The sequence below is a fragment of the Rana temporaria genome, chromosome 8, assembly GCF_905171775.1.
Source record: "Rana temporaria chromosome 8, aRanTem1.1, whole genome shotgun sequence".
Taxonomy (NCBI): domain Eukaryota; kingdom Metazoa; phylum Chordata; class Amphibia; order Anura; family Ranidae; genus Rana; species Rana temporaria.
The window spans coordinates 1,368,750-1,381,446 of NC_053496.1; the positions used below are offsets into that span (position 1 = coordinate 1,368,750).

General features: G+C 48.2%; 1 protein-coding gene across 2 annotated transcripts in view; it reads left to right on the forward strand.

Moving 5' to 3' along the window:
- The window catches only part of NCAPD2 (non-SMC condensin I complex subunit D2), a 93,233-nt gene that overhangs the window by 63,893 nt on the left and 16,643 nt on the right, over window positions 1–12,697 (forward strand). For both annotated transcript variants that reach the window (XM_040361181.1, XM_040361182.1), the window contains 5 exons: window positions 530–635; window positions 725–848; window positions 946–1,101; window positions 4,555–4,732; window positions 4,814–4,908. In XM_040361181.1, the coding sequence (XP_040217115.1) occupies window positions 530–635; window positions 725–848; window positions 946–1,101; window positions 4,555–4,732; window positions 4,814–4,908 (659 nt within the window). The remainder of the gene's footprint in view (window positions 1–529; window positions 636–724; window positions 849–945; window positions 1,102–4,554; window positions 4,733–4,813; window positions 4,909–12,697) is intronic.

Here is a 12,697-nt window from a genome sequence, read left to right on the forward strand (position 1 = left end):
GTGGGGGCGTGGCTTGGTGCGACATCACTGATCGTCTTTCCTGATGACAGGGAACAGACGATCAGTGACGGTTACACTGGGAAGAACGGGGAAGGTTTGTTTACATTGACATCTCCCCGTTCTTCAGCTCTTTGAACCGATTTGCAGGACACCGGTGGCGATCGGGGGCGCGGTCAAGGAGAACAAGACCAGGCTGGGCTCTTAAAGGCGCCGTACAGGTACGTGCTTGTGCCATTCTGCTGACGTATATCGTCGTGCGGCGGTCGGCATGTTGCACCCGTGGTGAAGGTTTATGTTGGGGGGGGGGGGGGGGGGGGGGTTCTTTCATGCTGTGCCTCCGGTACCCGTCTGGGACAAATCTCGGGGGTCCCTCAGCTCAGGGTCTCAGAGGCCTTTATGACTCGCAAAGCCAGGATTCTCTTTTCGTGTATTTAGGACTTTCAGAAATGTATTGGTCTGTTATAACTTGTAATGGAATGGCCCTGAACCCCCCCGGGGGAACGTTTCTCACGCTGTGTTGTCCTCTCAGGGAAATGACAGTATGGGAGAAGACGACATGGGGCTGGTCGGCGCCTCCGCTGATGATGCCGACGCTGAACTCATCCAAAAGATTTGTGACAATGAGCTTCTGAATGGTAAGTGTCGGCTCTGTACACCAAACCCAAGACGTTGTGTAGGAATCGCTGGACTCGGTGACCGAGGATATATTTTCTCTCCTTTTTAGGCCAACAATATCTGTCTGCATTTCTGCCGCTGGTGCTGAAGGTGTGTAAGAATTCTGGGAAAGACAGCGATCCTGCCCTGTGCACCGCTGCCGCCCTCGCCCTCACCAAGTTTATGATGATCAGGTAAGATGAGGGGAGTAATGCTGCCGCCTTCCAGATTTCTCTGCATTGATCAATGCTCATGTGTCGTCGTCCCCCACCCGCATATCTCCTCCTCCAGCTCAGACTTCTGCGACTCCCACCTGCGTCTTCTATTCACTCTCCTGGAGAAGTCGTCTTTGCCCGCCGTCCGCTCCAATATCATGATTGCTCTGGGGGATCTCAGCATCCGCTTCCCCAATCTCATCGAACCCTGGACTCCGCACCTCTATGCCAGGTAAACCCCAATAGGGAAATGGCTGCAACCTCTGCTCATGGGGAAAGTGACACTGCTGACTTATTTTCTTTTATTTGTTTTAATCCATTTTTTTTATTTTATTTCTTCTGAAAACGAGTTGCTTGGCAGTCTCTGCCTTCTGTGTTTTCTGGGTCATTCTTTAGCCACTTTTCCACCGGGCCAATTCTGGCACTTCTCCATGTAAAAATCACAATTTTTTTGCTAGAAAATTAATCAGAACCCCCAAACATTATATATATTTTTTTTAGCAGACACCCTAGGGAATAAAATGGCGGTCATTGCAACTTTTTTTTCTTGCACGGTTTTTGCGCAATAATTTTTCAAACGCCTTTTTTTGGGGGGGGGGAAACGGTTTCATGAATTAAAAAATAACAAAACAGTAAAGTTAACCCCAATTTTTTTTTGTATAATGTGAAAGATGTTACGCCGAGTAAATAGATGCCTAACATGTCACGCGTTAAAATTGCGCGCACTCATGAAATGGCGCCAAACTTCGGGACTTAAAAATCTCCATAGGCGACGCTTTAATATTTTTTACAGGTTACTATTTTCGTGTTACAGAGGAGGTCTAGTGCTAGAATTGTTGCTCTAACGCACGCAACGATACCTCATCTGTGGGAGTTTGAACGACATTTACACATGTGGGCGGGACCTGCATGTGTGTTCGCTTCTGCACGCGAGATAACGGGGACAGGGGCGTTTTGAAAACAAATATTTTTTTTTTTGATCACTTTTATTCCTATTACAAGGAATGTAAACATCCCTTGTAATAGGAATGTGTGTGACAGGTCCTCTTTATGGAGAGAGGCGGGGTCAATAAGACCTTCCCCCTCCCCCCACATCTCTCCTTCAGGCTTACAAGCATGAAATCTGTGGGGAAAAAAAATCGCCAATCACATGCTGACAGCCACGATTGTGGCTTTGTTTACTTCCTGGTACCGGGCGTGACGTCATAACGTCGCACCCGGGCCTCAGACGGTCATAGAGATGACTGGTGACCATCTGGTCACCAGTCATCTCTATGCTTTCCAGCACCGCCGACCGATTCGTTCTCCGGGCCCCCGATGGCACGGGAGAGCCCGGAGAACCACCGGATGGCGGCGGGAGGGGGTGGGGGAGTCCTCAGTCCCCTCCCGCTGCCTATAAAGAACGATCAAGCGGCGGGATCGCAGCTTTGATCGTTCTTATGGTGCACAGAATCGGCGGCTGAAGACGGCGATATCTAAATGATGCCTGTAGCTGCTCCCATCATTCAGATATCACCGCACAAAGCCGAGGATGTCCTCGGTGGTCAAGAGGTTAAGACATTCAGGAAAAGTGTTAAGCTGAAGTTGTACCAGCTGATTTGGTACATTGTGTACTGTGCATCCTCAACCATAAAATATTTAATAAGTTGTACAACCTGACAGCTGGACCAGCAATTTGTCTGGAGTGGTCGGCAATGGTAGATGATTGGAGGCCTCTCCCAGTGTAGGTTTCCATTTAAAGCCCCACTGTGGGCAAAATTTTTCAAATCTGTGAATGAATGATGCAGCCGTGTGGGTGGAGCTTTGAGCACATCCGGGGAGATGGTCCTCGGCCCGCTGTCACATGGGGGGGGGGGGGAGCAGGCAGATGCTGAATGGGTTATATGTTAAACCCTAAATATGGGTGCAAAAAATTGACAAAGGTAAACTGTCCCCTTTTTTTTTTTTTTTTTTTTATACACCCAAGATTTACTGTAACTATTAAAGTGGATCTTCATAGCCTCTGACACTAGGGGGGGGGGGGGGGGCTTCCCTAAATCCCCCCCTTCCCTTCAGGTATTGAGAGCCAGCGGGGGGCCGACTAGCAAGATATGGAAACTTGGGCCAGTAGGGAGATTCTTCCATCCACACAGTTCAGTGTAGATGGAGGAATCTGTTCCACGTTTTCCATCTGACCATAGAAAATCTGCAGATCTATAGGTGTATGGGCAGCTTAACTGGGCTTTTTTTTTTTTTTTTTAACCGTCCTGCCAGCGCACCACTCCATGCGAGAGCCCTCGGGGCGGCCCCACACTGAAAACACAGCAGTGGCTTTTTCGGGTCGGTTTGCACGCGCTCTTTGTAGTGTGAAAGGGGTCTAAGGGCGCAGACTGAAGCCACAAGAACCCTTTTCAGAAAGAATTTTTGGTTTATAGGATTTCAAATTTTTATCTACTTTATCAAGAATGATTGGGTGTTTCTTTAGGCATTTTTCCTGAATTGGAAGAAGATGATTGGTTTCTATAATTTAGGACAAAGTCTACATTGTAATCCTGGGACTAGTGATGCGCCTCGCAGAACAATCACTTGTATGAATTGTTATCAAAAGGCCATAATTTTGTTTGTGGCAAATCTCCTCCTGGGACCAGACGTGCCGCCTTCACTCACTTCAGTTCTTGTCTTCTTTTTTTTTTTTAACCAGCCATACTAATATGACGTCGGCAGGAACTGTCTCTCCCCAGAGTGTATGTCATATGACGTCCTTTACATCGCGGCCGCTAGGGGGGGCGCCATCGCTCGCGGGCCGCGATGTCCGCCGGGCACCCGCAATTGTCGGAGTGTGGATCTGTGTGTAATGATGGGGTGTAAACGCACAGATCCACCACCTGTCAGAATGGAGGAGACCGATGTGTGTTCCCAGTACAGAGGAACACAGATCTGTCTTCTCCCCTTGTGAGTCCCCTCCCCCCTACAGTTAGAATCACTCCCAGGGAACATATTAACCCCTTCAGCGCCCCCTAGTGTTAACCCCCCTTCCCTGCCAGTCACATTTACACAGTAATCGGTGCAGTTTTATAGCACTAATCGCTGTAGAAATGTGATTGGTCCCAAAAATGTGTCAAAAGTGTCCGCCGCAATGTCACGGTCACAATAAAAATTGCAGATCGCCACCATCACTAGTAAAAAAAAAAGACTAATAAATAAAAATGACATAAATCTATCCCCTATTTTGTAGATGCTATAACTTTTGCGCAAACCAACCTATATACGCTTCTTGCGATTTATTATTTTTGTGTGTGTGTGTGTGTGTGTGTGTGTGTGTGTGTGTGTGTGTGTGTATGTATGTATGTATGTATGTATGTATATATTTATATATATATATTATACCAAAAATATGTAGAGTATGAACAGTAAAAAAGTTTAAAAAAAAATTGATATTTATTAAATCACAAATTGTCGCTCTATTTTTGTTTATAGCGCAAAAAAATAAAAATCGCAGAGGTGATCAAATACCACCAAAATAAATCTCTATTTGTGGGGTGATAAACATAAAGATTTAATTTAGGTACAGTGTTGCATGACCACGCAATTGTCATTCAAAGTGAAACTGCGCTGAAAACTAAAAAATTGGTCTAGAAGGGGGTGAAAATGCCCGGTATGGAAGTGGTTAAAGATAAGACCATCCAATCTTGTGTTCTTCTTCCAGACTCCGAGATGATTCCCAGGAAGTCCGGAAAACCTCGGCCATTGTAATGACCCATCTGATCCTGAAGGACATGGTGAAGGTCAAAGGACAAGTCAGCGAGATGGCCGTTCTGCTCATAGATTCTGCTCAGGAGATCTCCTCATTGGCCAAGAATTTCTTCACCGAGCTGTCCAACAAGGTGCGCCGGAGGACATCCAATTAAATGTCATCCAATTACAGGAGGAATTTGTTTACTACCCTTTTCTCTTCTACCCCCCAGGGCAACGCCGTTTACAACCTTTTACCTGATATTATCAGCCGCCTGTCTGATCCGGAGTGTGGGGTGGAGGAAGAAGCTTTTCACACCATAATGAGGTGATTACATGACACTGACCATTCTCCTCCTCCTTTTTATTTGTATTTATTTCAGGTACTTGTATGGAGCCTCCGCTCTGCTCGGATCTCTTCGTCTCATTTTTATACCGCACTCTTCATCTCACCCTTCATTCCCTAAAGGTCCAATCATTATTTGTGATCTTCTAAAGATGGCCAGAACCTCGCCTTGTACACACATTGGCCCAGATTCACAAAGCACTTACGCCGACGTATAACAAGTTACGCCGACGTAGGTGCAAATGTGCGCCGTCGTATCTGTGCGCAAGACCCACAAACAGATATGTGCCTAAAACCAGGCTACACCCTGCCGACGTAGCTTGCTTACGCCGGCGTAGGGTGGGCACACATTTAGGCTGGGTGCATGATGGCGCTCCCATTGATTAGCCATTCATACATGCAAATGAGGGAAATACTGCGATTCACAAACCTGTGTGCGCCCGACGCGAGGTGCGCTTAAGTTGTACGTCCGGTGTAAAGTTGTTTTCCATAAAGGAGGTGCAACCCGGCAACAGACATGGAAAGGTCTGCACCAGCGAACACAAGCCAGCGTATTTTACTTTGCACGTTTGTCTGGCTAGGCGTAGTTTACGTTCACGCCGTACGCAGTGATCCGGCGTAGTTTAGGCAGTTGTTCCGACGTGGTTGTGAGCAGGCGCAGGGGGATGCTTCCACAGCGCATGCGCAGTTCGTGATACGTATCTGTCTGGCGCTCAGCCAATCATTTGCATGGGGTCACGCCTCATTTGCATGGGTCACGCCCACTTCCACCTACGCCGGTGTACGCCTACGAATCCCACGCTGGCGCAGCGTTGGGAGCAATAGCTTGCTGAATGCAATGCTTGCCTCTCCGCGCGACGTACAGCGTTTGCGCTACAGCGGCGTAATGTGCGCCCACACTGTGAATCTGGGCCAAAGAGACTATTGGGCGAATTATTTTTATATATAATTTTATGCTCGTCTCGAACAAACTTATGAAAATTCTCCTACACCAGAATACAACCTCAGAAGTGATGTAATGTATTTGGTGATGAGCTGGAAATGGGGTTTTCAGCGCTGTGCCGAAAACAAGACGCTGATGAAACCGCCTGCCGTTTTCTTCTTATTGAAAGTCAGCAGCTGCAGTATGTTGTACAGCAGTGTTAAAAATCCAGCTTGGTGCACATCTGGTCAGCCACCCCCCCCCCCCCAATTGAAATGCCGCAAGACTGCCTCAAAAATGCACCCGCATTGTGTTTTTGATGCATTTGAGTCACATGTCCTATGAAAAACACACCATGAGCGTGGGATCCTGAAGTCCAGCGATGTCGGCACCACAGCTGATGTTTCCATTGGTTGTCGGGTGCTGCCACCAATGTGGGTAAGGGATCCCGGCAGTGTAGCCCTACGGCTTAACGCCGGGAACCCTACTGCGAGCCTTCGCTCCCCTCTCTCCTACTTGCCTGGCGGGGGGGGGGGGGGGGGGGGGAAAGAGAGTGGAGCCAAGCTACTGGCGTCAAGACAGAGATCCGCCCCCCTGAAAGGTGCCAAATGTGGCACCAGAGGGGGGGGGGGAGAAATGAGCGGACGTTCCCCTTTGGGGGTAAGTATTATTATTATATAATATAATATTCCCCTTTTCATTTCGGTGCCCCGCTGAATGTATTTTCATTTCCGAGCATGCGTGATCTTGGTTGCACGTGTTTTTTTTTTTTTTTTTTTTTCCTCTCTCAAAGAAATACCATACGAACTACATGAAAATCGTTCGGTCTGTTATCGCAGTGGTCCCCAACCTTTTTGGCACCAAGGACCGGTTTGTGGAAGAATATTTTTCCAAGGCCCGGTAGGAGGAATCGCAATGTGTTGCGTTTTTGCGGCGGCAGTTCACATTGCCCTATGCAAACTGCTGGGAGTGTCCGTTAAAAGTTAACACCCCCAAATCAGTTTGCATATCGCAGTGCGATCTGCAAACTCTGACAGGAACCGATCTGCAAACTCTGACAGGAACTGACACGATTGCATGGGTGTGAACACGATCCGTTTTTGCTACGGACAAAAAAGGGTCCTGTGCGAGTTTGATGTGAATTCAGCCATATAATTTGTATGGCTGAAATCGCATCGCACAGAGATCGCATGTAATGTGCAGTGCGTTGCAAATCACATCCGAACTCTGACATCGGTGCAGTGTGAACCGGCCCTAAATGTCCCAGTATAAAAAAGTATATACAAGTCCCTCTGCAGTGGCCACTGTAATTAGTCTCGGCACAGGAATGTGAGAGTGAGCCATTAGAGATTGCGAGAATGCATAGGGAGGGTGGGCGGAGAGATGACGTCATTCTCTCGCGCGCTTGGCCGCGCAGCCCCGGATGTTAGGGCGGGCACAGCGGCGTGCCTCTGCGTAGCGCAGAGAGATGGCGTCATCTCTCTGCATGGGCAGCTGCATTTCTGCCGGTCTCCTCCGCGGCCCTAGATATAGCGGCGGTACGGCCCGGACAGTGTCCCTTGCCTTGCGGCCCGGTTAGAGAAACGAGAAATATTTTTCATACTTGCCCCTTCAAATCTTTCACTTTGTGATCATCTCTGGAAATCCATGTATTCTGTGTCCGGTTTTTCCTCATCGTGTGTACTAGGCTTTCCTTTGGATGCTGCAGTTATGTGGTTTGCCAGCAGGGGTCCTCAGCACCAGCAGAAAAGGTGAAAGGTCCTCATCTTGTCTGCAAGCGATCGATGGGGGTGAACGTGCTGCTACATAAGATGTTCTGGGAAGATGTTCTGGTTTTTGTAGTGGGAAAGGTGAAATGCTGTATATTCCACTAAAAAGCCTCAGGCTGCCACCTATTGAGGTTGTAGTGTTCTTCCCCTGCCTAGTCATTCTTCGGAACGCTGATTGCGCATGCTGGTTGGATAAGTGCGGTTGCACCAAACAAACGTATCCAATTTAACTTAATACGGCAATAATGTATCGGCTTTTCAGTAATTTCTGATTGTAGGTTTTTACCCCTCGGATTGGTCACTTTCTGCCCTTGGAATAGAACCGTTACAAACAACTTTTGCATTTGTTCTTTTTGCAGATTTCTTGTCCCTAACCTGTAAGGCGCTGGATATGCGGCGTGTGTGTATAACCTGTGAGAGGCGCTGGATATGCGGCGTGTGTGTGTATAACCTGTGAGAGGCGCTGGATATGCGGCGTGTGTGTGTATAACCTGTGAGAGGCGCTGGATATGCGGCGTGTGTGTATAACCTGTGAGAGGTGCTGGATATGCGGCGTGTGTGTGTGTGTATAACCTGTGAGAGGCGCTGGATATGCGGCGTGTGTGTATAACCTGTGAGAGGCGCTGGATATGCGGCGTGTGTGTATAACCTGTGAGAGGTGCTGGATATGCGGCGTGTGTGTGTAACCTGTGAGAGGTGCTGGATATGCGGCGTGTGTGTGTGTAACCTGTGAGAGGCGCTGGATATGCGGCGTGTGTGTAACCTGTGAGAGGCGCTGGATATGCGGCGTGTGTGTATAACCTGTGAGAGGCGCTGGATATGCGGTGTGTGTGTATAACCTGTGAGAGGCGCTGGATATGCGGTGTGTGTGTATAACCTGTGAGAGGCGCTGGATATGCGGCGTGTGTGTGTAACCTGTGAGAGGCGCTGGATATGCGGCGTGTGTGTATAACCTGTGAGAGGCGCTGGATATGCGGCGTGTGTGTATAACCTGTGAGAGGTGCTGGATATGCGGCGTGTGTGTATAACCTGTGAGAGGTGCTGGATATGCGGCGTGTGTGTGTAACCTGTGAGAGGTGCTGGATATGCGGCGTGTGTGTGTGTAACCTGTGAGAGGCGCTGGATATGCGGCGTGTGTGTAACCTGTGAGAGGCGCTGGATATGCGGCGTGTGTGTATAACCTGTGAGAGGCGCTGGATATGCGGTGTGTGTGTATAACCTGTGAGAGGCGCTGGATATGCGGTGTGTGTGTATAACCTGTGAGAGGCGCTGGATATGCGGCGTGTGTGTGTAACCTGTGAGAGGCGCTGGATATGCGGCGTGTGTGTATAACCTGTGAGAGGCGCTGGATATGCGGCGTGTGTGTATAACCTGTGAGAGGTGCTGGATATGCGGCGTGTGTGTGTAACCTGTGAGAGGTGCTGGATATGCGGCGTGTGTGTGTGTAACCTGTGAGAGGCGCTGGATATGCGGCGTGTGTGTAACCTGTGAGAGGCGCTGGATATGCGGCGTGTGTATAACCTGTGAGAGGCGCTGGATATGCGGTGTGTGTGTGTAACCTGTGAGAGGCGCTGGATATGCGGCGTGTGTATAACCTGTGAGAGGCACTGGATATGCGGTGTGTGTGTATAACCTGTGAGAGGCGCTGGATATGCGGCGTGTGTGTATAACCTGTGAGAGGCGCTGGATATGCGGCGTGTGTGTATAACCTGTGAGAGGTGCTGGATATGCGGCGTGTGTGTGTATAACCTGTGAGAGGCGCTGGATATGCGGCGTGTGTGTATAACCTGTGAGAGGCGCTGGATATGCGGCGTGTGTGTGTATAACCTGTGAGAGGCGCTGGATATGTGGCGTGTGTGTGTGTGTATAACCTGTGAGAGGCGCTGGATATGCGGCGTGTGTGTGTAACCTGTGAGACGCTGGATATGCGGCGGGTGTGTATAACCTGTGAGGCGCTGGATATGCGGCGTGTGTGTGTATAGATATATACTGTATGCGGCTCTGTATACAGAATTCCGCACTGTTCCGGGTTCCAGACGACACTTCCTGTTTCATACCCGGAACACAGGAGAGTCTACAGCAGCGCCGCTCAGAATACATCGCTTGCTTCCTCTGATTGGCTGAGTCGGAGGCAGGCTGATGTCAAAACTTCCGACTCGGCCAATTAGAGAGCTTTATGTTCATTGGGTAGAATACATCACTTGCTCCGAGTGTCATTGCGGTAAACTTCTGTGTTCCTTTTTAACTGCTTAACCACTTCAGCCCCAGACCATTATGCAGGTTAAGGACCTGGCCCCTTTTTGCGATTCGGCACTGCGTCGATTTAACTGACAATTGCGCGGTCGTGCAACGTGGCTCCCAAACAAAATTGGCGTCCTTTTTTCCCCACAAATAGAGCTTTCTTTTGGTGGTATTTGATCACCTCTGCGGTCTTTATTTTTTGCGCTATAAACAAAAATAGAGCGACAATTTTTTGAAAAGAATATTTTTGCTGTAATAAATATCCCCAAAAGTATATAAAAAAAATATTTTTTTCCTCAGTTTAGGCCGATAAGTATTCTACAAAAAATCGCAATAAGCGTTTGATTTGTTTGCGCAAAAGTTATAGTCTACTAAATAGGGGATAGTTTTATGGCATTTTTATTTATTTTTTACTAGTAATGGCGGCGAACACTTTTTTTTTTTTTTTTTTTATCGGTACTGCGACATTATGGCGGACACTTTTGACACATTTTTGGGACCATTGCCATTTTTATAGCGATCAGTGCTATAAAAATGAATTGATTACTATAAAAATGCCACTGGCAGGGAAGGGGTTAACACTAGGGGGCGTGGAAGGGGTTAATTATGTTCCCTGGGTGTGTTCTAACTAAAGGGGGGGATGGGACTGACATGTGGAAATGACTGATCGCTGTTCATACATTGTATGAACAGACGATCGGTCATTTCTCCCCCTGACAGGACCGGGAGCTGTGTTTACACACCGAGCTCCCGGTCCTCGATCTGTAATGAGCGCTTGCGGGTGCTCGGCGCGCGCCCATATTGGCTGACATGCGAGATGACGTATAGCCGACCTGCCGCTGTATAATTGCGGCGGCTGGTCGGCTAGTGGTTACAGACCACCTACTAAATATACTGCAGCAGGGCAGCTCTATTGTACGCAACAACGCACCTGTACATAATTTCCCGCAACAGACAGCGGGGGAGCATGCACACGCTGATTGGCTCTCCCTCTGGCCAATCAGCAGGTCCAGCAGATGTGATGTCCGCAGAGATCTTTCCCCAGAGGCAGAACAATGATCTGCCTTTGTAAACAAGGCAGAGCGCCGTTCTGACGGAAGAACTTCCAGAAGACGGTAGGGATCATTCAGATTGTGTACTTCAGACCGCAGTGATGGATGGTGAAGCATGAAACGGGTTTGTACACGTGACGGAACCCCTCCCCCCGCGTTCTCCAGACACACGTCCTTACTTTCCCTTTTTCCCTTTCTGCTCCGGGGGGTGGATCCTTTTTTTTTTTTTTTTTTTTTTTTGTACTGCAGCAAATGTTACAATAAAGTATTTATATTCTGGAATGTGCAAGAAAACAAAGTAAAGTTTTGACATGTTGCCTTTTAACCACTTGCCTACCGCCGTATGGTACAATGACGGAGTCGGGCACCCTTCCTCTCTCCGGGCGGGCGTCATATGACGTCTTTGTTATTCTGGCGAGCGCTCGCTCACCACATCGATGTGTACACAATGTGTGTGCCTGATGACCGCCGGCCACCTGGGTGTAAACCTACAGATCCACATCCCATCAGGGGAGAGGAGAACTGATCGTATGTTCCTTGTATATGGGAACAACAATCGCTCGCCTCCTCTCAGTCCCCCTCCCCCCCAGTTAGAATCACTCCCTAGGACACACACACACACATTTAAAGTGGTGGTCCTGGAATAAAATTAAAAGCCAGGAACTTCACATACTGCAGCTGCTGGCTTTTAATAATCGGACACTTGCCTGTCATGGAGTCCCTTGATGTCTCCCCCCGCAGCTGTTGCCAACGGCTGTCTGGTGCTGCCGCCGCCATTGCGGGTAAGGGTACCCGGCATTGTAGCCTTTTCGGCTTCTCGCCAGGAACCCTACTGTGCATGCGCGAGGCCCCGCTCCTATTGAGCCAGGGGCGGAGAAATCCCTGTGGTGACGTCATGAGCCGCTGTCTGCGGCCGGACTCCCGGAAGTGGGAAAGGATACCTGTCAGACGGGTATCTTGTACCCCCCCCCCAAAGGGGATTCGGATGAATGGAAGTTCCACTTTAGGGTGGAACACCGCTTTACCCCTTGGGTAGGGAGACCGCCGCTCCAGGTGAGCACAGGCAGGTAATCAATGTCCACTCAGGAATCACACGGGTGCTGGCAATGCATAGAATTAAGCAGGTGGGAGAATGGATGGACAGCCGCACTCCAAAAAGTCTTGTTGAAAAAAGACGTGCTCTTTATTGTAAAAAGGAAAAAATGCACAGCACACAACAGCATACAGTGGGATAGACAGCTGACGCGTTTCGCATTAACAACTAATGCTTAGTCATAGCTTTACCCCTTGATACGCCCCCTAGTGTTAACCCCTTTCCTGCCAGTCACATTTATACAGTAATCAGTAAATTTTTATAGCACTGATCGCTGTATAAATGTGAGTGGTCCCAAAAATGCGTCATGTGTCCGCCACAATGTCGTTCACAATAAATAAATAGCAGATCGCCGCCATCGGTAGTAAATAAATATATATATATTAAAAGGCATCTATCCCCGATTTTTGTAGACTCTTTTGCGCAATCAATATTTTTGTTTTGTTCTGTTTATTTTTTATTTTTTTACCAAAAAACATGTAGAATATTCTGCCTAAATTGATGGGGGGGGGGGGATTTGTCAAAAAAAAAAATGATTATAGCAAAATAACACACTTTTTTTTACTTTTTACTATAATAAATATCTTATTTGAAAAAAATGTTTCCCCCTCGGTTAGGCCGGTAAGTTTTCTACATATTGTTGGTAAAAATAAAGCTTCCTTTTGATGGTATTTGATCACCTGCATGTTTTTTT